This window comes from Idiotropiscis lumnitzeri, chromosome 15, assembly GCF_059441095.1.
Source record: "Idiotropiscis lumnitzeri isolate Australia: NSW breed Sydney's pygmy pipehorse chromosome 15, RoL_Ilum_1.0, whole genome shotgun sequence".
NCBI lineage: Eukaryota > Metazoa > Chordata > Actinopteri > Syngnathiformes > Syngnathidae > Idiotropiscis > Idiotropiscis lumnitzeri.
In genome coordinates, this window is record NC_142405.1 from 2,892,929 (window position 1) to 2,914,000 (window position 21,072).

General features: G+C 42.8%; 6 protein-coding genes and 1 long non-coding RNA gene across 10 annotated transcripts; 6 read left to right on the forward strand and 1 right to left on the reverse strand.

The window, feature by feature from the left end:
• The first annotated feature begins 1,856 nt into the window (after positions 1 to 1,856).
• LOC148322181 (hemoglobin subunit alpha-1-like) lies at positions 1,857 to 3,164 on the forward strand. The gene is made up of 3 exons (XM_088316720.1): positions 1,857 to 2,024; positions 2,112 to 2,319; positions 2,936 to 3,164. Exons 1-3 carry the CDS (start codon positions 1,927 to 1,929, stop codon positions 3,062 to 3,064), a joined length of 435 nt encoding a protein of 144 aa, XP_088172846.1. The 5' UTR covers positions 1,857 to 1,926; the 3' UTR covers positions 3,065 to 3,164.
• Positions 3,165 to 4,168: 1,004 nt separating this feature from the next.
• Positions 4,169 to 6,397, forward strand: hspb9 (heat shock protein, alpha-crystallin-related, 9). Of its 2 annotated transcripts, none has more exons than XM_088316004.1 (3): positions 4,169 to 4,433; positions 5,284 to 5,650; positions 5,841 to 6,397. In XM_088316004.1, the coding sequence occupies exons 2-3, from the start codon at positions 5,463 to 5,465 to the stop codon at positions 6,376 to 6,378; spliced, it is 726 nt and encodes a 241-aa protein (XP_088172130.1). In that variant the 5' UTR covers positions 4,169 to 4,433; positions 5,284 to 5,462; the 3' UTR covers positions 6,379 to 6,397. The 2 variants fall into 2 exon arrangements, with proteins under 2 accessions (XP_088172130.1, XP_088172131.1); XM_088316005.1 differs by having other exon boundaries at positions 5,342 to 5,650.
• An 8-nt stretch (positions 6,398 to 6,405) lies between these two features.
• Positions 6,406 to 9,113, forward strand: LOC148322183 (hemoglobin subunit alpha-1-like). 2 transcript variants are annotated; one of them, XM_088316009.1, is made up of 3 exons: positions 6,406 to 7,748; positions 7,826 to 8,033; positions 8,941 to 9,113. In XM_088316009.1, exons 1-3 carry the CDS (start codon positions 7,654 to 7,656, stop codon positions 8,947 to 8,949), a joined length of 312 nt encoding a protein of 103 aa, XP_088172135.1. In that variant the 5' UTR covers positions 6,406 to 7,653; the 3' UTR covers positions 8,950 to 9,113. The 2 variants fall into 2 exon arrangements, with proteins under 2 accessions (XP_088172135.1, XP_088172134.1); XM_088316008.1 differs by having other exon boundaries at positions 7,826 to 9,113.
• Positions 9,085 to 10,087, forward strand: LOC148322184 (hemoglobin subunit alpha-1-like). Its single transcript, XM_088316006.1, has 3 exons — positions 9,085 to 9,203; positions 9,281 to 9,488; positions 9,870 to 10,087. Exons 1-3 carry the CDS (start codon positions 9,109 to 9,111, stop codon positions 9,996 to 9,998), a joined length of 432 nt encoding a protein of 143 aa, XP_088172132.1. The 5' UTR covers positions 9,085 to 9,108; the 3' UTR covers positions 9,999 to 10,087.
• A 436-nt stretch (positions 10,088 to 10,523) lies between these two features.
• nprl3 (NPR3-like, GATOR1 complex subunit) lies at positions 10,524 to 17,470 on the forward strand. Of its 2 annotated transcripts, XM_088317875.1 has the most exons (13): positions 10,524 to 10,973; positions 11,391 to 11,457; positions 11,895 to 11,933; positions 12,514 to 12,646; positions 12,831 to 12,905; positions 13,779 to 13,932; positions 14,024 to 14,099; positions 14,167 to 14,304; positions 15,018 to 15,174; positions 15,673 to 15,779; positions 15,898 to 16,027; positions 16,663 to 16,855; positions 16,945 to 17,470. In XM_088317875.1, the coding sequence occupies exons 1-13, from the start codon at positions 10,757 to 10,759 to the stop codon at positions 17,310 to 17,312; spliced, it is 1,854 nt and encodes a 617-aa protein (XP_088174001.1). In that variant the 5' UTR covers positions 10,524 to 10,756; the 3' UTR covers positions 17,313 to 17,470. The 2 variants fall into 2 exon arrangements, with proteins under 2 accessions (XP_088174001.1, XP_088174000.1); XM_088317874.1 differs by lacking the exon at positions 11,895 to 11,933.
• Positions 17,471 to 17,890: 420 nt separating this feature from the next.
• LOC148322186 (uncharacterized) lies at positions 17,891 to 19,928 on the forward strand. Its single transcript, XR_015846669.1, has 3 exons — positions 17,891 to 18,014; positions 18,390 to 19,145; positions 19,591 to 19,928. It is a non-coding gene; the product is annotated as an uncharacterized LOC148322186 (long non-coding RNA).
• Positions 18,314 to 19,917, reverse strand: mpg (N-methylpurine DNA glycosylase). Its single transcript, XM_088317373.1, has 3 exons — positions 19,614 to 19,917; positions 18,914 to 19,118; positions 18,314 to 18,749 (listed from the first exon to the last, which is right to left on the reverse strand). Exons 1-3 carry the CDS (start codon positions 19,818 to 19,820, stop codon positions 18,346 to 18,348), a joined length of 816 nt encoding a protein of 271 aa, XP_088173499.1. The 5' UTR covers positions 19,821 to 19,917; the 3' UTR covers positions 18,314 to 18,345.
• Positions 19,929 to 21,072: the final 1,144 nt, after the last annotated feature.

A 21,072-nucleotide genomic window follows, 5' to 3' on the forward strand; every position in this document is an offset into this window, starting at 1 on the left:
CGCAAGAATCGGCTTGTCTTTGAGATAACGCTCTCCAATGTAAGATGAGTCACTTTAGCATGTCAGCAAACGTGCTCCGATGCACCGCTTCCCAACCTGTATTGGCACCGTTCTCTTCGAAAAATTTCACAACACAAAAAAAAGTTTGAATATCGAAATAATGATCATCTTGTCTCAGTTTGCACACAATTAGAACTTCTGAATACTAGCAAGGAGCCATGATGGGAAGAACATTTTGTTGTTCTTGCTGTCACTATACGTTGTCGGCGTCGATAAATGAACAAATATATTTTTATCATTGAATAAATAAGTTTTGGATAAATCAAGTGAAATTGGAAAATTTCAAATGGCACCTGCTTGGTGTTTTTTTTTCCCCTAAAATGTTTTATTTACAGTTTATTTGTTCATTCATCTGATTAAATAACGTGTTAATGAAGTTACTGTAGATGATGTAATAGAGTAGCCGTAAAATTAATTTTGGTTTTAAGTAGTTCAATTGCTTACAATCGAATTACTTTGAAGTTCAATTTTGAATTGAGCAAGGATTATTTTATGATTGCATTTTACATATAAAGACTTTTTTTAACCATCTACAAATGATCTGGACCAACTGTCTATTTTAAAAATGAAATGCAAAATGTTTTAGTTTATTATTTCAGTAAGTTCCATACATTGCGTGTTTGTCAAGCAGCAAAAAAACAACAACAACAAAAAAAACATCCATTTGCTCACTTCTAAAGTCGTCTTTAAAGCCCACTACATTCAAAGCGTGGAATTATTTGCAGTGTCATTTGAGCGACTCCTCCCCTGGCAGCTGCAGCACAGATAAGAAAGCGACAACAACAAAAAAAATACAAGTTGCAATCTGAAAATAAAATAAATTATGCGTAAGAGCCAAGATTTGAAATCTGGTCCAATCTTTGAAATACGCTACAATAACTTACTCAGTAGAGGATGTTTCATGCAATATTTGTTTATAAAAAAAAAAAAAAGATCCCAACTTGAAATATTTTTTCATCCCATTTGCTCCGAAAATAAAATTGCTGACAATGGCATGAATATTCAGAATAATGAAACACGAGATGATTTGCATAATTAGTGTCATAAATTTGCTTTCTGGGAGCGGTTGTGGGTTCGATCCCCGACTTTTTGTGACCACGTCAAAGTGGCCTTGGGTAAGATACTGAACCTCGCTTGCGGAGGCGTCAAAGCAGAGTGAAACTGCTCAATTCATTTTTACAAAATGTTTTCATTCGCGATGCAAGTACATTTTTATGGAAGAAATGTTTTTTCTGCCTTCATTTTTCTCTCGCACGTCAGGGTTGCACAATAAAACAATAATACAGTAATACATGTATTAAAATTCACAAATGAAGGCTTAAATTCAGAAACAGGTGGATTTTTTTTTTCCGAAACATCCTAGCTATACATGTCAAGGAATGGTAAAATATGTAGTGCGCAAGTTTTTATTGGTCAAAATCTAAAACCTGATTTGTTAGGAGACATTTTTTGAAAATGTATCAAAATGAATCCCATAAAGCCATCTCTGATTAGAATTTGCATTTTTATTTTCTGAAGTCTGATAACTTGGCTCTGGAAAGTTTGAAATTTCAAACGTGTAAATGATGTTGAAAATGTCCCACAAACGTCAAAACGAATCATGCGCTATCGAACTATACAAAAGATGAGTTTCGGCTCGCTAAAAGTTGCTCATGATAGATTTCCTTTTCGGTGAAAAGTGTTTCCGTGGAGGCTGAGGGGTGTCGCTGCGATGCACAATGAGCAGATGTTGCGTTATCTTCCTCGTTAGGCGTGCGGCAGCCTATCTCATCGGAGGCGGTCCTGGGTGCGGCCGTGCTTTTCTGCCTATAAAAAGCCCCGTGTCACACTTAAGTGGCATCACAACCTCTCATAGCAACTGCAAAGATGACCAGTCTCACCAAGAGGGACAAAGCAACCGTCAAGGCCTTCTGGGACAAAGTGTCCCCAAAGGTCGAGGAAATCGGCGTGCAGGCTCTGTCCAGGTAGGCCTCAGCTCAACACTCGGATTTTTGCCCGCTTCCGTCGGCGTCCTTTCTCACCAGCTGCTTCTTCTTCTTTTTCTTGCGCAGGCTGCTGGTTGTGTACCCCCAGACCAAGACCTACTTTTCCCACTGGAAGGACTTGTCCCCCGGCTCCGAGCCTGTCAAGAAGCACGGCAAGGCCATCATGAATGGCGTGGGCAGCGCTGTGGGCATGCTCGACGACCTGAAGGGAGGTCTCATGCCCCTCAGTGAGCTGCACGCCTTCACCCTGAGAGTGGACCCCGCCAACTTCAAGGTAAAAAAAAAAAAAAAAACACATCCACGCTGCATGTACGGTGAACTCAACTGCATTTACCTCACAACAAGTGACAGTTAACTAAAAAAAAAAAGGGGGGGGCTTTGAGCTGTCTAATGCAACGCTAAATTGACGTTTACTGTCAATCTAAATTTAAAATAAATTGGATTGCAGTGTGTATTTTCTTTATTCTCTGCGAAAAACAACAAACGTTACTGCAGTTATGAGTCCCAGTAATAACGAAAGTCTCCTTTGTGTGAGCAACAGTGCCCCCGGTGGCCAAGTTGTGCACACCGAATTGAGTCGCAAAGTAATCATGACTCACTTCACTGTTTAGTTCTCTACATTCTACTTCATTTTATGTATGTATGTATTTTGAAGTTAATATTGTCGTGATTTTTTTCCTTATTAAAAAAACGTCCCAAAAATAGAGCAATTGATAGCTGAACAAATTTAGGTTTATGTAATACAATAATGCAAATGATGAAATGTATTCAACAACTAAAATCAATATGTATTCATAAATATGCTTCGTTTTTCGCATTCCGCCAATGAAACGAGTGTGCAGCGTGTGAGGTTGGCAAAGTTATACATGGAACTATGCTCTTCTTCACAGATTTTCACCCACTGCATTCTCGTGGTTTTGGCCAACATGTTCCCCATCGACTTCACCCCCGAGGTGCACGTGTCCATGGACAAGTTCCTGGCCGGTGTGTCTCTGTCCCTGGCCGAGAAATACAGATAAACGGGCGCAAAACAGCCTCCGGGAAAACAGGCAGCAGCAGCAGCATGTCTTTACTGTGTGCTTGTCATCAATAAATGCAGAATAAAAAAAAAGACAAAAATCTTTGGACTGTTCTTTTCAAATTAGAATTTCAGCGTGGCAAAAATGTAACATTTGTACACAATCACTCATGTCTGAAAAGATTATTTGTGACAACGGTGTTTCCCAACCTTTCTTGACTAACGCGCCAATTTAACATTAAAAGAATCGCACAGCACATCATCAACTACACAAAAAATATTTAGACTGAAATAAGGATAATCTCATCTCAATTTGCATTTACAGGTTTACTTATTGCTTAATTTACAAACTTAGTTGATCATTCTTCCGTTGTATGGATGGCAAAAGGTGGATAATGCGCAAATTTATTCGCCCTTTTACCATCTAGTGGAAGAGCATTTATTTTTGTACCTATCATATTATGTCGCTCGCAGGTACTAAAAACGTTATTGTAAAAAATTACTAACTAAAAATGTTCTCAATTGGAGTTAGAATTTTTCTACCTCCATAAAAGCCTCCCAAACTGCTGGGAACGTTTTAAGTAACATTTTAACACTCCCTGCTCATATAAAACTAAAAATAATTTGGCAAGTGAATTAAATTGTTACATTCATAAAATCTTTATCAAACGTAAAAGCCTAATTTGAGGTAGGTACATTATTAAGCGTCATTTACTTGACCACATTTAAATTTTATACACTCATAAAAGTGTAGAAATAAATTAATTGCGTTGGGAAATTCAAAGGTCTTTCTAAGGTAATGCTGCTATCTGGTGGCGATTTGTGGGTACTACAGGAATTGAAAAAGCCTTGAATGAAAACAGTGATGACGTAATGACGCACATAGCGTTGCCTTACGTATGAAATGTGCTACATAATAAGCTGTTTTGTTAAAAAAAAAAAGCTATTTTGTCTTGCCTAATGTTATATCGATATATGTAAATAGATAGATAGATAAATATAAAGACACAAGTAGTGAAGGGCAGACCGACTCTGGTTTCACGTTATGCCCTCCTCAAAGGGCTCTACCCGAAAACAACGACCCCAAAAAGTGTATTACGTACGAAGCACACGAGAGGCTACTTTTGGTGCTAGCCAAAAGGCCTGACAGCCGTGAATACTCATGACACTCGCTCCTTGTAATGTAAGCATGCCGCATGCCAACGTGCTGAGCTCATGCTTCAAGATGGCGCCGATGAGACCTTGTAACCTAAATTTGTTCGCCTAAATTTGTGCTTAGTGGCCGCCAGCTGTTAGTCACTCTTGACAGCTGCTCGCTTCGCATGTGTTTAAGATGACTTTTCAGACTTTAAAGGAGTGAGGAGACTGCGGTAAGGGGCTTTATTTGTTGTTGTTTTTGGGGGGAATATATCTATTTATTGGAAGAGATGCAAAAGATTGACATTACACAGACTACCTCAATCCAAACGATACCCCTTTGATGTACAGTGAAAATAAAATGTCTTCTAAATTCGACACACCACAGAGAAGTGTAACCACCTTGATAAATTTGAATGATTAAAAAAAAGTATAAAACAATAAAAACAAGGCTTCAAAATCGTTAAAAAATGAAGTTTGGAGAATTTGCCAAAACTAGGCGCAGCTCAACTGTCAACTGTCAATCAAACAAGTTGGAAAAATGGATGCTTCTTTAGCATCTTTATTATGCTTAGATAAAATAAAATGTTTGAGCCGTGAAAATATATATCTACATAAAGCCTTCCGTGGCTGAAATACAATAAATCTCCTCAGGTTGTCGCAGAGCTTATCTCTGCCTCAACAACGAGGGCCTCCAAACGTGAGCCCAAAGCTGGTCCGAAAGCTACACGCCCACTTCTGAGATACGTACACCACAACTTTGGACTTCCTCAGCCTTACTCAACAATATTCAAAGATACGTTTACAAATTTGTGCTCTTTAAAAGATCTTTAATTTGTTTCAATTAATAATTAGCAACCATTATTTAACAAGTTAAGAAACAAATATAGGATCTTTTTTTTTCATTAAGTTAGAATAACCTGGCAACTCCAGATGATTCGAGAGTGTCTGTCGTCATTAGTCCCACAAATTCTCAAGCGGGAGTTTTTCAACTTGAAATATTGCGATGCCACTTGTGTGACTCAGTCGAAACACAAACAAGATGTCGCCATGAGCCTTGCTGAGCCATCTGACGACTCCCAGGGTATCCCTTCCCTCGGTGTTACATGGGAGCAGCCCTGAGCTCATGTTCTCGAAATAGCACCAAGGAAGAGGAGGGGGCGTTCATCGTGGAGGTATATTAAGCCGAGGAGAGCCCATCCGAGTCAGAAGCTCAAGAAGACGTCCACCTGAGTTACTCTCCGCTCCGGAACGTCAAGCTCATGTCCCGACACGCAGCCCTGAGCAGCCTCTTCGGCGATGACCCCTTCTTCAGCCAGGGAGGGCTCCTGTGGCCCCTCTCCTCGCTGCGGCAGGACCTCCTCAACCGCAAAGCTGAGCTGGCCGACACTTTCTTCAAGGATGGATCTCGACTCTTTGATTCACCGCTCATGACCTCCGCTTTGCTCAGGTACGTGATGGACGATTGGAGATGGACGGGCAGAAAGTCAAGTAAAAAGCAGATAATAGACAAGTAGCTAAAATAAGTAGAATTTATTTCCACTCATCTGTATCCAGGCAGATTACAACCGTCTTGACAACATTGAGTCCAAAAACGAAACGAGTTTGAATCTGAAGTGTCGTCTTTTCGATGTGCTCAGAATGGGTGACCAAGACGAAGCCGAAGAAGAGGAGCCGCAGCGTCAAGTCCGTCAGGATCAGGTCCAGCGGGCCTCGCCGCAAGACGACCTCCTGGTGACCCTGGACGCCCGCGGCTACGCCCCCGGCGACATCAGCGTCAAACTGGAGGGACGCAGCCTGCTGGTGATGGCCGCCAAGCAGGCGGGCGCTCAGGAAGCTCACTCCTGCTCCTCGCCCTCCTCCCGAGCCTCCTTCGCCTCGGCGGCGGCCTCGCGGGTGGGCTTCAAGCAGAGTATCCACCTCTCGCCTCACCTGGACCTCACCGGATTGTCCTGCTCTCTCATGGAGGACGGACAGCTGCGGATCCACGCCCCCGTGGCGAGACGGCCCATCACGGAAGGGCCCTCGGAGGAGCGCGAGGAGCCCGACAAGCCAAACGCAGAAGAGGAGCGCAAAGAGCCAATCGCAGAGGAGAAAGACGAGGCGGCCCCTCTCTTCAGGACTTCCCTGGAATTCCCCATCACGAAGGAGCAGACTGAGGCCCAACACGCTCACTAGCGCACTTAAGTCAGTTCAAGACATTTTAGTTGCACTACACTTGATTTGCATGTTTTGTTTTATTTTCTTCCATCCAAATCCCCAAATGGACTTCATTCAAGACTTCATGTAGAGACATTCTGTCATTAGCAGCGTTCGTTTTTCATATTTTGTTTTGATGTACAGTTTCAATGATGTCCAGTAGAGGGTAGCATAGCTCAAACGTTTTTTTTTTAATCGGCAAGTTTTTCATTTTCATTGAGTCAAGGGCGTATCGAGCCTCGCCCGAAATAACTGAGGACCCCCCCCCCGTGCCCTTGCCACCCTGAGTCCTTATTCAAGATAAGCGCGACAGAAAATGGATGGCAGATGGTTTTACGTGCCATGCAGTTGAAATGTTTTTCAAGCAACAGATGACTTTTTTTTTTTGGATGTTCAGGATGATCATAAAGCGCTTCTTAAACCGGCCACAGTTTCTCTAAAATAAATGTGTTTTTTTTCCACTCAAAATTAAATTAAAGATGACATTTTTATGGCATTTTGGGCTACAGTTGGTGCTTGTGTTAAAGTGGAATTAAGAACTAATGAGTCCTTGTAAAAAAAAAAAAAACTCTGCAAGTATCCAACTGTGTGAGCACATACAAGAACAGAATCCAAAATTTTGCCTTTCGAGATGTTCTGAATATTTTTCTTATCTGGACTGACAAGGGAGAAAATATTGCAACCGTTTCTGTTGCTGATCAAAAGCCGAATCAAATTGACATTTAATCCTACGAATTAATGTTCAAGTTTTTACTTAATAAAAGTATTTGAATCAGTCATTGTTGGTTTTGTTTGGCGCATGAAAAAGTAAAAAGTGAGTTTGCATCTGCGCGGGCGAAATATATGCTTATCAGTTCTGCATTTTAATTTCTTTTTTTTTTTTTTAAAGGTGCAAGTGCATTAGAGCTGATAAGAGTGCCGCGTGTGTCTGCCAAATATTTGCTTCGCTTCAGTCGCTCAGACTAAAAATTCAAGCTGCTTGCTAAACACGAGCACACCACGCTGGCCGACAAATTCAGCAAATAAATATTTTTGCGAAGAATCCCTCAAGTGAATAAATTAAACCCCCCCTCCCCGTTATGTCTTTAGCCGTTGTGGTGGATGTGTGCGCCATCGCCTGCACCATAAGGATGCCATCCAGCAGGCGCACATCCTATCTGGGGTGTGCCCGTGCCCACGCACCACGCAATATTTATATATAAAGCCTCCGTTTGGTCCTCATCGCGATGTTAAACTTTCTGCAAAAGCACCAAGATGAGTCTCACCTCCAAGGACAAAGAAACAGTCCAGGCCTTCTGGGCCCTGACCGGCGGAAAAGTAGACTTGATCGGGAGTGAAGCTCTGTCCAGGTGAGTATGACGGCGACAAAGACGAGATGCGCGTCACGCTACGTTTCTTTGATGTCGGGTTTGGTTTACCTTGGCAGGTTGCTCTTCGTGTACCCCCAAACCAAGACTTACTTTGCCCACTGGAAGGACTTGAGCCTCAACTCCGCTCCGGTCAAGAAGCACGGCAAGGTGATCATGGCTGGCGTGGGCGACGCCGTCAGCAAAATCGACAACCTGACCGCCGGTTTGCTGAACCTCAGCGAGCTGCACGCCTTCACCCTGAGGGTGGACCCCGCCAACTTCAAGGTGGATGCGCTCGTCACGCTCATGTTTATTATATTTATTTCTCTCATCTTAAAATAGTTAGTTTCATTATCGTTCAAATAGAGCAGAGGTGGGCAAACGTTTTGATTGGCGGGCCACAATGGGTTGTAAAGTTTAACAGAGGGGTCGGACCAGGAGCGGATGGATGGAGTGTTTTGGTCACCTCACCTCATCAGAGAAGAAAAATTACATCTAATTTTAAATGAAAGTGAACAAAAGCATTACAACAAATACATGTCACAGTGTTTAGAAAAGAAAACATTATCAAGGTTTATTCATTTAATTTTTTTCAAATTCGGCAGGCCGAATTAAAACGTTTAACGGGCCGCTTGTGGCCCGCAGGCCGCAGTTTGCCCACACCTTAAATAGAGTGAATTTATGATTTGGTGGCATAACCTTTACTTGCAATAAGTGCGCCAAGCCTGCCACGCAACTTCACTAAACTTACATTGGAAATGATTTTCAGTTCTTTTTGTTTCTCGGGTTTTTTCCTTCAGCATCCTGGTCTTTTTATTCTCTGGATTGGTTTGCATCTGGTAGCAGAATCATTTTTGAAGGAGCACCAGGTTAGCAGAGGAGTAACTCGCATTGGCCAACCAACAGTGAACAGCAGCATAAAAGAATACACCAAATGAGGCCCAACGGGCGATTGTGGCTCCATGGCAAAGAGGGCCGGGTGCTAAGAAAGTGCCTATTTAAATAGTTCAGTCATTTTCATTAAAAAAAAAAAAAGTACATGAATTCATTTACTGCCATTGACGGCTAAAGACGTCAAAGATCCATTTTTTTTCACAATGACTTAAAAAGCTGTTCAGAAGTGAACTTTGATAGCAAAACTTTTGCAAATGCAAGCGCCTTCATGTAAAATTGACTTTTTTTTTTTTTTCAGCTGTCGTGATGGGAGTGTTCTGTATCTTCTGCAGTGGATCACTTGGATGCCATCCAACTGGCACGCACGCATCATATCTGGGGTGTGCCCGTGGCACCTTGCCACACCCTATATAAAGGCTCAAGTTTGCCCTCATCGGGGCATTCCGCTTACATCGAAAGCAACAAGATGAGTCTCACCTCCAAAGACAAAGACACAGTCAAAGCCTTCTGGGCCCTGGCGTCCAAAAAGGCTGACCTGATCGGGAGCGATGCTCTGACCAGGTGAGTACAATCCCGGTAAAGACGCGACGCAAATCACATTCAACTTCCTTGATGTCGTATTTTGTTTTTCTTCACAGGATGATCTTCGTGTACCCCCAAACCAAGACCTACTTCTCCCACTGGAAGGACTTGACCCTCGGCTCCCCTCAGGTCAAGAAGCACGGCAGGGTGATCATGGGCGGCGTCGGCGATGCCGTGAGCAAACTCGATAACCTGACCGCCGGCCTGCTGAACCTCAGCGAGCTGCACGCCTTCACCTTGAGAGTCGACCCCGCCAACTTCAAGGTGGATGCACTCTTCATGCTCATGTTTTGCTTTAAAAAAAAAATCGAGATTATGCTTAGTCACAACATATATTCACACTTTAGCCATTTTGTATTCTGTTTCGGTACATTACATTTTAGTTCATGTTTGACTAGTTATCACTGAGCGAGACTTGACGTTACAAACTTTAATGGCTCCATGTTCCCCATTGATAGTTCTGAAAAAACATTTCCTTGTGTGTTACGGTGAAAAGCTGCATTTAACGGAAAACTTTTTAGAAATAATTTTTGGGGATTTGACCAAACAATGATTTTTGTATAGTGATGCACGTACTAATGTATTTTTAAATCAAATGGAGCAATATGTTGAACCTATTGAATTTCTTGTATTTTCTACACCCAGGTTCTGTCCCACTGCATCCTTGTGGTGATGGCCATGATGTTCCCGAAGGATTTCACCCCGGAGGTCCATGTGAGCATGGACAAGTTCTTGGCCGCCCTGACTCTCGCTATTAGTGACAAGTACAGATAAACAGCCAAAATCAAAACAAAGCCAACATGATTGTATTCAATTCTCACATTCTGTTGGGCTCAAATTTAATAAATGATCAAAAGCAATAATCCCTGTGTCATGTTTTGTGTCTTCGCTTTTTGTGTTTTCCACCTATACTGCAGAGTTATTCTATATTTTTTACATAGGCTATCTTGTTTATAAAAGGAAAATAAATAAATATTGGACAACCAACATGGCGGCCGCGGGCGTGTCTGGGGCTGCGTGAAAACTTCTGTTTACAAACATAAAATTCTGTTTACAAACATTAAATTGTCGATATCCTTTCATATTTCACATATATGGCTATACCTTTTTGGCGACATGTTCACTCTTTATAAATGCAAAATGTAATTAAAATTGAAAATTGATATGGGCATCTGTTAAATACTGTTACAAGAAAACGTTAGTAAATTATCTATTATTAAATTACAAAAAACTATTTAAAAGCTGCATTGTTTTTAATCACTCAGTCAAGATTTATACGCATGCGCAGTGTCACTCCGTTCCTTGTTTCCGGTCGGACACTCTTGAGATGACACAAAATAACCCGTTTGCGCTGTAGAAGTTGAGGCAAAGTGAAAATTGGGCCTGAGACGGAACCATTTGAATAAACTTTTGTAAAGTTGCGTTTCGTAAATATCGTTAAGAGTTCCCCTTGCAGCGAGAAAAAGTGTTTTGACTTTGTGGTGAAAGGTGTCGATCGTGGGGCAGCGATGCAAGCGAGCTAGCAAGCTAACATGATGCTCAACCCATCCAGCGGCGGCGGAGAATTCGCCGGGGACCAACACAAATCGGCGGTCGAGCCGCCGAGAATCAGCTTGTTCAGTGGCCCCCGTTGGGGACACAAGACCAACCCCATAAGTGTCATCCTGGTGAGCTCCGGCAGCCGCGGAAACAAGCTGCTTTTCCGCTACCCTTTCCAGCGAGCTGCCGAGTGCGCTTCGTCCCACGCAGGTGAACGCGAGCATCTGACTGACGGGGCAGCATCCTTAAGAAACACACGCTGTGTTCAGCTACAACATAAAACGTTGTCCCTGTACACACTTCACATCATGTTCGAGCATATTTGGCTTTTGGGTGAAATTTCACGATCCTGTAAACATGAAATGTGCCATTGTGTTGTATTTGGCCATTAAACCTCTTGTGAGAGAACAATAAGCAGTAAAATAAATAAATAAAAATACAACAGTGTTCAACTGTTGGACACGTGCATTGAAAGATTTTGAAACCGTTAAATAAATTCACCTGAAAACATTGTAGTGCGTTTTAGGTTAATTCTGAGATTTCACCTCAAAGTTCAATATCTCTATTGTGAGTAGTGTGCATCAAATTACTGCTTCAATAATTACTCCGTATCTTTTTCCCCACAAGCAAAACAACGGAATCGCTATGCGCTGAATACGACGGCAGAAGTTGAAGATCAGGATGGAGATTCAAGGTGCTTTCTTCCTTAAATTAATAGTAGGGATGGGCGATACCAGTTACTGTTATTGGGCCGATACCTGGCCCTATTTCAAGGTATCGATACTCACAACGCGGCCTAAGTGAAAATAGCACAATTCCCTCAACAGTATTCATACGTAATATTTTCTTTCTACCTTTTCATGTAAAGTTTAATGCATTTGAAAGCCACCAGGTAAGCAGAGCTGCAGTTTTATAACACCAAACAACTGAGGCTGGCTTCAAATTGTGGAAGCATTTTTATATCGACTGAGTTGTCATGCTCTGCCTCCTGTTGATTTTACATTTATTTTTTTCCTCACATACCGCCTGTCAATGTCGGAATGTGCACGCGTGCATGTTGCAGTTTCCCGTTTTTGTTTTCTTGTCTCTTCTTTTTTTTTTGTTTTGTTTATGGCCCCATTCCCATTTCAGAGAGCCGTCTTCATTAACTGACGAACAGTTGGTAGCGGGGTAAGACTCTGGAATCCTCCGAAAGCTCCCTTTTTCCTTTGCTTCAATCACTCGCTGTCCTTTCTTGTATTGTTGTATTTCGTGCGACTGATTAAATTGGTTTTGATAACCTTCTTCCTTTGTAACGCGTGCCACCGTTCTCGTGTTTATTTCCTCGGTGAAACAGTGCGTTAATTCGCTGTTGTCTATATTGCTGTATGCTTTATTTGTAACGGATTAAAGTGGAATCAATCAACCTGCAGCATGTTGCATTTGTTGTAACTGGCTGCAAACTCAGATTAAATTCACTTTTTTTCTTCTTCTTCACATTAGGGAAAAGTTCGTGTAGTGCTTTTTTTTTTTTCTTCTCCAAAGCTTTTCATTGCAGCATGAAATCCCCGCAGCATGAATCTTCAGCAGAATTTTTATTCCCACGCACAAATATTTTTCCATGGCGTACAAATCTCAGGAAGTGGATGTAATCAAAACCGCTCCAGAAATTTCTCAGTTTGAAAATCTCTTTCAGAAGTGGTGTTATTTCTTTTTTTGTTGTTTTATTTTTTTAACTCCCTGGGATGAACCTGGCCTTTCCCTCTCTTAGGTTTTCCGACAGCATCCTGGCAACCATCTTGGCCACCAAGTCGGACATGTGCGGCAAGAAATTTGAGCTGAAGATAGACAACGTTCGCTTCGTGGGCCACCCGACTCTGCTGCAGCATCCGCCCATTATTCAGGTCAGCGAGGTGTTCACCTCCTCCGCTTGCTGCCCTTTTTTTTTTTTTTTTTTTAAAGAACCATTTTATGTTTTCATGCAACTATTGAAACTCTGATTTTTGTAATTTGCAACTTCTGCTCTTGTGTCAATAGCAAAACATTTACATTTAACATCGATTTTTATGTTTTATTTTTTCATTGCAGGTGTCAAAAACAGATCCGTCGCCAAAGAGGGAGATGCCCACCATGATCCTTTTCAACGTGGTCTTTGCTCTGAGGGTAAGACAAGTGTGGCATTTACATGTTCACTTCATTAGGTACACTTGCATAATCGAAAACATCAAAAATGTGAAGTATGACACGTGATCCTCAGTCATGATTGACACCTGAGAGAGTGGTATTAACGTAACGTATCTATTTATAAAATACATATTTATATTTATATGTATTACTACTGTGAACTAATTTGGATATTTTTACACGCAATGTTGCCAAAGTAATATAAAGAAGTGCATATACTTTGTATATCTTGGCTAGGAAAACTGAATAAATGAATGTGAACATATTAATAGATATAATATCCGAGTTTGTAATGATTCTGCAAGAGGGTGGGCCTCAAAAGAAGGGAGGGGTGAGGGTGGGCTGTGTTTTGCAAATGATAATTTTCCTAGTCTTCGCTATCTGTGACAGCAGAGGAGGCTTGAGGGAGGCGGAGGGGGAAAATTTAGCACGTTTAATCTTGTTGCATGACGAGGCGCATCCCTTTGCTGAGTCACGGTGAGCGGCCCCCCTCAGCTGAGCGCTGGTCGGGTGCTGAAAGGAGCTGAGTCATGTTTTGGGTGGCGAGATCTGCCCGGCAACTTGCAACTTGCATGTTGCTTTTTCTTTCTTTTTTTTTTTTTTAATCTTGAACTACACACTAATGCTGGAAGTCCTTTTTTAAAAAATGTATTTACATTGATCAATTTAGCTTGTAAATTGCAAAAGGTGGATAATAAAATATTATTTAAAAAATATATATTATTTATAAAAATATTTTCATAATAAAATGCAAAATTTGAAGACAATAAAAATACTAGCTTCTAAATACTTGAATTTTAGATTACAAGCCAATTGTGTGTTGGCCTGTCACCGTTTCTTCTATTTTGCCAGGCCAACGCCGACCCCTCGGTCATCAGCTGCATGCAAAATTTGTCCCGCCGGATCGCCGTTGCACTGCAGCATGAGGAGCGCCGCTGCCAGTACCTCACCAGGGAGGCCAAGCTCATGTTGGCCGTTCAGGAGGAGATCACCACCGTCAGCGAAAGTTAGACCCCCCCCCCCGACAGGGCTTTGTCACCCTAAAAAAGAAAGCCGGGAAGAAAAATGTGTGTCACTCATGTTTTCTTTGTTCTTAGTGAGCCCACAGTCGCCATTTCGACAAATTCTGCCCAAATGTAAGCTAGCCAAGGACCTAAAGGAAGCATACGACAGGTTCGTGTGTCGACGCGGTCTCGTTTGTTGCTCGCGATATTTTTGACCAACCGTGTGTTTTCATCAGTCTGTGTACGACGGGCGTGGTGCGGCTGCACATCAACAACTGGCTGGAGGTGAGCTTCTGCCTCCCGCACAAGATCCACCGCATCGGCGGCAACTACATCCCCCCCGAGGCCTTAGAGCGCAGCCTGAAGGCCATCAGGTGCGCCCCATTTTCATTGAGTGGAGACGCTCCGCATGTCATCGTTATAATACTTATAAGTCAAAAATGTAAATATTAGACAAAAAAACACAGTCATTGTGTTGTTGCAGATGCAAATATTTTGAAAATAAAATATTTTGTCCAAAATAAAAATACAAAAAAAATGGGTGAAGGAAAAAAAATATGCAAAACTTCAGTCCAAAATATACTGATAATTTAAAATTATAGAAAAACACAAGTATTAATAAAGTTATATTGTATTACAGATGCATGCATTTTGGAGGAAAATTTAAAAAAATAAATAATTAAAGAAATAAGCAAACAAAAATTAGAAATACACACATTTTAAAAAAGAAATTCTTGACAAATCAAAACTGATTATGTTACAATAGAATTATAAATTACAGGTGCACCTAATGTTATGTCTGCTATCCCCTTTCAAAATTAATAATTCACATACTGATTATTTCTAATATTATATTTCATGCTTGTGGGTAGTTTGCGGCCTCTTTTGGTAAGGTGTGCGCTTCACTGATAACAAGTGGAGTCATCTAAGGACAAGATGTCTTGACTGCAATCTACTGCCCTCTGTTGGTAGTCCTGAATCATTACTTCAGTCAAGACCTGTTTCTTTTCATTGGCTGCTTGCACTGCCTGAGAATGCCATTTTTCCAGACACAAGGCCTTAATTATCTTGACGTGCTGTTGTCCAGGCCCTACCACGCGCTGCTGCTGCTGGAGAGCGAGAAGGCACTGCTGGGCCAACTTCCCGTGGACTGCTCGCCCGCCATGATGCGCCTCATCAAGACGTGCTCGGCGGTGAAGAACCTGCAGCAGCTGGCTCAGGACACTGACTTGGCCCTGCTTCAGGTGAGGTTGTTGGTGACGCACCATCATGGATCACACAAGAATTGTAGTTCTCCTATTTCTTATGTCTGATTTAAATTTCATAACAAATGGCGAGAGGAGGGGTGGCATAAAATGAGCTCTCGGAGAGTGCAGGCCTCCGCCCAGGCTTGAAAAAGTGCCCTTAGCTTAAATTGCTGTCAGATGTGCCATCCTAATCAGATCCAGAAGAAACATTGACATCAAAGGTCCACAGTACTGAATCTACAAGCCCCTTAAAAAGTGTTGAAACAGTGAGACCCGTTGGCTTATTTATTTTGGGGCTTGGACATGAAAATGTGAATATGAGCTTTTATTTCCATTTGCAACTAAGAAGAGAAGTCCTCCACCCATTTCTTTATGTGAGCAAAGGTTGTGGAACATGTGACTGACAAGTGTGTCCTATTCCTGTTTCAAACGATGATTAGAAATTTTAAATCTGAGTATTGCCCATGAAGATGACACATTTTGCTTTGCTTTCAGATCTTCCAGATTGCAGCCCACCTGGTCTACTGGGGCAAGGCCATCATCATCTACCCTCTGTGTGAGAACAACGTCTACATGCTGTCCCCTCACGCCAACATCTATCTGTGAGTCGCTCGTCTCCACACATGTGGCACTGCGATTGATATCCACGCCGTGTCAGAGCGGTCCAATAAAGTGCCACCTCCCACACTCACTAAATCTCTCACCGCACTCACTGGACAGATTCTCGCCTCAGGCCGAGCAGTTTGCGCAACAGTTTCCCGGTCACGACCTTACTTCCATGTTGGCTAAGTTCTCGCTGCCTGTCTCGCTGGCCGAGTTCAGGAACCCCTTGGAAGCTCCCGCACAGGAGGTACAACTGCAACACAAAGATATTGGACATTTCAGGCAACTTTCTATTTGTTTTTTCTGAGTTGGCATCAATGGCACCCTCTGTGGGTTGTTATCGGACATTGCAATCCATTAATGTCTCCGCTATGGGGTTCCACTATCGACTCCCCCTTTCAAATAAAGTGAAGTAAAAGAAAAAAAAGAAATCTTCCTCACTGTCAAAAGTTGGTAGTTTGAATCTCAACTTAGAGTTTCTTGGGTGGAGTTTGCTTGTTCTCCCCTTATGCAAGTTTTTTGGGGGGGGAAAAACTAGTATTCAATATTGATTTTTTTTTTTACAAATATTAAAAAGAAATATTAAAAGCAAGAAAAATATTATTATGATAAAAACATTTTGAAAATAATGCAGTAGTATCTGATAAAAATACAGCAAATTAATGGACAAAAACAACACAAGTATGAGCAAAAATAACAATTATTAAAAAGTCCAACTGTGTCAGACAAAAAAAAAACAATACAAAAATATTTTTAAAAAATCATTTGAAATACAAATTAATACAGAAAAATATAAAAAAATTTTGGAAAGCGATGCCACAAAACATTGTGACAAAATTAATTTTAAATTCTTAATCATGACGTGTGCGTGTCCCCGAGCAGGCTCAGCTGATCCAAATGGTGGTGTGGATGCTGCAGCGCCGCTTGCTCATCCAGCTGCACACGTTCGTCTGCCTCATGGTGCCACCTGCCGAGGACGAGCCCGCTTATCGGGATGACGACCTGCCGCTGGCCGCGCGGGTCGCCGGCAGCCGCGGACTCAGCACCCCGAGCGCCCTCAGCTTCGGCTCACCAAGTATGGCAGCGTTCTGCGTGTGTGCGTGTGTGTGTGTGAGTGAGACCGCGAGCTGACTGACAGTTTGCGTTTCCACGTGTTGCGTGCAGCCAGCAGCGACGACATGACCCTGACCAGCCCCAGCATGGACAACTCCAGCGCAGAGTTGGCGCCCGGCACCGACGACTCCCCCCTCAACAAAAGGATCCTGCTGACCGAGACTCTGCTGGCCAGCCTGCCGGAGCACGACAGGCAGTTTATCCTCAACATCCCCGCCGCCCAGAACCAAGAGGATCTCCGCATGTTTGCCAGGCTGCTGCACTACTTCCGAGGCCACCACCACTTGGAGGAGATCATGTACAACGAGAACATGCGGCGCTCTCAGCTCAAGACGCTCTTGGACAAGTTCCGCAGCGTGTTGGTGGTGACCAATCACGAAGATCCCATCGTTTCCATTTTCCAGTCTCCCGCAGAGTAGAGTGTAGTTGTAGAAGTCGTCTTCGTCGTTGCAGCAGCGCCAGTCGGACGCTGTCCATCACGCTATAAAAAAGGTTGATTTATGTGGATTTACCACACAGAAGTTTTTCTTTTAATCATTTATGAGCCTATTTTGAATAATAAATTATTTTGTACATAGTAGCGAGACCTTGAGTGTTGGGATAAGGTGGAAATGATGGGGGTGGCAGATGTCTTTGGACTGCCGAGCGAGCACACACTGAGTGATGAGCTTTGCAGACGTCCATCTCACGGATCCCGGAGGTGGGAAGACGACTGAGGACATCACTCGGGCTGTTTTTGCACTTTGAAGAGAAGGCGAGGGCGGTCCAAACATCTGGGGATTCAATGAAAAGCAAAATTCAATCCCCGCCCCCACCCTTCTTTACCCGAGGCATGGACGACTTCAGCCCAAGGCACGGGTTGGCTTAAAAATTGTTTTTGATGTGTACGAAAGCAAAAAAATGAAAACAAGAATATGGAGTTGCTCAGTAAATGTCGCTTTTTGAGAACTCATTCTTTTCATTTCACTGATTTAAAAAAATATATATATATATTTTTTACTCCCGTGACTTGGAGCCAAGCCGGCTGAAGCTCCAGAGCAACTTTCGAGCGATGGTTGGAGTCACTATCATGCGGAAACATCCTCATCTACAAGGGTGCCAGCCTTCTGCTATAATGCAAGGTAAGCAGAGCTGCATTGAGTTAGTGCGAGCTTCCCATAAGCGGTACGTACTTGATTGCTCGGTGAAGGTGACGACGCCGTGGTTGGGCATTTGAAGTGCCAAGTCATTGAATTTGCTGCCCCATCTTGACGGCGCTGTGTAGTGTGTGGAAAAATATTGTAGCTTGTTCAACTAAACAGGCCCAGATTTTGCAATTTGTGACTAAATGGAGACATCAGTACTTTTTGGGTAATATATGATATGGCGTGAATTTTTTTTCAAGAAACATGGTACTTAAAATTGACACTGACAGGAAAAATTGGTTGAGCAATTTAATTGAATCAGAGTCTGTCAGTCTATTTCTATTCTGTCAGACGCATTCTCTCGTTTTTCAGCCGCTTTGTCCACGACGCTAACACAAGCGTTCCCTTGGAGGTAAAACCGCAGAGGCTTCTTGGCCCACTCCCCGTGCGACTCGATGCCGATGCGCGGCGCCTCCACCATGACTTCATGGCGGGTGTCTCCTGCCGCGGGATCCACATCCTCCAGCCACACCTCCGGGTCGCACGCCAAGTCCTGGCGGTCGAAGCGTCGGGGGATGTCCAAAGCCTGACACAGCTTGGAAGGGCCGTTGCACAGCTCCTTGTCTTTGAGGGGCCGGGCTCCGTCTTTGCGTCTGGCGGCCCTCAGCTGCCTCATGACGGCATGGCCCTGCAGAGGCTCCAGCGAACGCAGCAGCACGGCGGCGCCCTCGCCTGTGAGACACGAGACCGTAGGTTAGGACTTGTGGCTCCGGGCCGTCCCCTTATTATGCTCATGCCCGTTAAGCATACTGTAACTACTTGTACCTCTAAATATTTTTAAAATATATGCATTTCAGGAGATTGCAGTACATGACAACATTTAAGATTACAATGACCTTGACTGGAGACGTTCATGCAGAGATAGACGCCGTAGATGGGGTACACGTAAATGGTGCCCGGCTTCATGAACATGGCCGTGTTCCTTTCTGTGCGTTTGCCCCCCGCAGAGTGCGAAGCCTTGTCCTCTCCTCCCAGGTACGCCTCCGTCTCCACCACGCGGCCTCTCAGCTCTGTGCCGTCCTCGCGCCGCCGCACCAGGATCTGCAAATGAGGATGCAACACACAAAAGTATGTAAGACTGTTCTTTTGGATTACGTAGCGAATATTGTAGATGTTTAAAAAAACAAAGTGATGTGAACTTCAATGTTCTATTCTATATCAATTGTATCCAGAGTTCTTTGCGAAAAATATTGTTTGCTTCTTACTGATACTGCAAGATTAAAAGGTAATATTCACTACTTTGGGTTTTTTTTCTTTTGGGGGCAGGGAGCAATTTACACTGTTGGAGATGTGCAGAGTTATCATATTGGAACAAACTTTTTTACTGCACAATTGACAATTTTAGCAGCATTTGAAATCTCAACTCGGGACAAAATCTTTTTTCACTTTTGCTGAAGTTATAATTAAGTTTTTATAATTTAAAAAATAAAATACGCTATACTTTACTTTCAATTTGTAATGTTAGTCTTGAATGTATTTTATTTACACTTAAGTGCTGTCTCGATGGTTCCAGACATCAGCTGCCACCGAAGTTACCTTGCCGAGGAAAGCTTTGGCCAAAGCAACGCAAGGCTGTTTGAAGAAATCCTCTCCCAGCCTCTTCGGCAGGTCAGTATTTTGACCACCACTGAAATAAACACTGTGCACCGTCTCATTCCGTTTCTTTTCTTCGCTTTCACTAGCGCGTTTATTTGCTTTTTGGTCACCTTTACGCGACGGCAGCTTTCTTTTGCGCTCTGCCATTATGTATTACGTGGACGGGACATTTTTGGGTTTCATTGTTGTGGAAAACAAGAGCGATTTATTATGATTAAAGTGACGTGAATGAGCGAGGGGTAACCAGGAAGTAAATACCGGAAGTGTGCGCGAGTAGTTTGCGCTTAAAGGGACAGCGCACCATCGAGCCAGTACACGAGACGGTGTTTGCAAAATTTACTGCATGGACTCTAAAACTATTTTTCATTCAAATAATATTTGTTTGGTTTGGTTCTAATTTATTCATAAATGGCAACAGGTGGATTGTAGTGGAAAAGCATTATGTGGAAAAGCATTAAACAAGCTGCTTGTCATTATACGTTGCTGTCATTGATAGAAGCACAAAAATATGTTTGGAATGAATAAATAATGATTTTCGAGCAAATTAAGATCAGTATAATTTCACGACTTCTAACTTCTTTGACTTTTTGTGACATTTTATTTACGATGGTGTCCTGTGAGATTTTTCTAATTTAAGAAACGTGTGTTTTGCCTTCTCCAGGATAATTCTTTTGCCATCAATTAAAAGCATTTGGCCCTAGTAAGAGGTTATAAATAGAGCCCGTGTGCGCTTTTTCCCAGGAAGTGAGTGACGCCAATTTGGCTTCAGGCACTTTGGATCGCTACGGCTTCCCTGGCAGGCAAACCGTTTGTGAGAGACCAAAAAAACAAAAATCCCTTTTTCTGAATCTTTTTTAATTAAATTGGATTAATACTGGATTGCTTTTGCTTTTCTGTTTGGTAACGATACCAATAAACCCAATTTGCTGTTTTGAGCCAGCATGGCAGCTTGCTGGAAATGTGCTGACCGTGTCCAGTCAAGTCGTCCCTTGCGTAGATTGTTGACTTTGTGAGTCGGATGGCCGAAGCGGCGGAGAGGCCGCTGTTTGCTTTGCACTTCCCTGCAGCCTGTCGGCGGCCGCCCACTGAAGTCTGAGCTGCCTTTGCTCTTATGATCACAATCGAGTTGCAGTTTGTATAATCTCAACATCACTGAGCCGGAGATACTTTTCGAAATGTCTGGCAAGGCGCATTCATCTTCTCCAACGGAATATGTGAAGCTCATTTCAGCGAGAGCGAAGAGGACATGTGCATCTCCTCAGCGTTTGATGCTCTTAATGATTTATGGCGCACGATTAATGATTCATGCGAAGGTGGTCTGCCTCTCACTGGGGTCAAACCACCATGTTAGAGAAGACACACACACACGAAAGAAAAACATCACATGTCCTTGACACCT

Bases quoted from the DNA above. Each gene is read 5' to 3' on its own strand.
- LOC148322183 (XM_088316008.1), top strand. From the start codon at position 7,654: ATGAGTCTCACCTCCAAGGACAAAGAAACAGTCCAGGCCTTCTGGGCC. The intron at 7,749-7,825 runs GTGAGTATGACG...TTACCTTGGCAG, and splicing joins GGGAGTGAAGCTCTGTCCAG to GTTGCTCTTCGTGTACCCCC.
- LOC148322184 (XM_088316006.1), top strand. From the start codon at position 9,109: ATGAGTCTCACCTCCAAAGACAAAGACACAGTCAAAGCCTTCTGGGCC. The intron at 9,204-9,280 runs GTGAGTACAATC...TTTTCTTCACAG, and splicing joins GGGAGCGATGCTCTGACCAG to GATGATCTTCGTGTACCCCC. The intron at 9,489-9,869 runs GTGGATGCACTC...TTCTACACCCAG, and splicing joins TCGACCCCGCCAACTTCAAG to GTTCTGTCCCACTGCATCCT.
- LOC148322181 (XM_088316720.1), top strand. From the start codon at position 1,927: ATGACCAGTCTCACCAAGAGGGACAAAGCAACCGTCAAGGCCTTCTGG. The intron at 2,025-2,111 runs GTAGGCCTCAGC...TTTCTTGCGCAG, and splicing joins GGCGTGCAGGCTCTGTCCAG to GCTGCTGGTTGTGTACCCCC. The intron at 2,320-2,935 runs GTAAAAAAAAAA...TCTTCTTCACAG, and splicing joins TGGACCCCGCCAACTTCAAG to ATTTTCACCCACTGCATTCT.
- mpg (XM_088317373.1), bottom strand. From the start codon at position 19,820: ATGGCAGAGCGCAAAAGAAAGCTGCCGTCGCGTAAAGGTGACCAAAAA. The intron at 19,119-19,613 runs GTAACTTCGGTG...CCTCATTTGCAG, and splicing joins CCAAAGCTTTCCTCGGCAAG to ATCCTGGTGCGGCGGCGCGA. The intron at 18,750-18,913 runs GTCATTGTAATC...CGTGTCTCACAG, and splicing joins CATGAACGTCTCCAGTCAAG to GCGAGGGCGCCGCCGTGCTG.
- hspb9 (XM_088316004.1), top strand. From the start codon at position 5,463: ATGTCCCGACACGCAGCCCTGAGCAGCCTCTTCGGCGATGACCCCTTC. The intron at 5,651-5,840 runs GTACGTGATGGA...CGATGTGCTCAG, and splicing joins ATGACCTCCGCTTTGCTCAG to AATGGGTGACCAAGACGAAG.
- nprl3 (XM_088317875.1), top strand. From the start codon at position 10,757: ATGATGCTCAACCCATCCAGCGGCGGCGGAGAATTCGCCGGGGACCAA. The intron at 11,458-11,894 runs GTGCTTTCTTCC...TTCCCATTTCAG, and splicing joins GATCAGGATGGAGATTCAAG to AGAGCCGTCTTCATTAACTG. The intron at 15,175-15,672 runs GTGAGGTTGTTG...CTTTGCTTTCAG, and splicing joins CTGACTTGGCCCTGCTTCAG to ATCTTCCAGATTGCAGCCCA.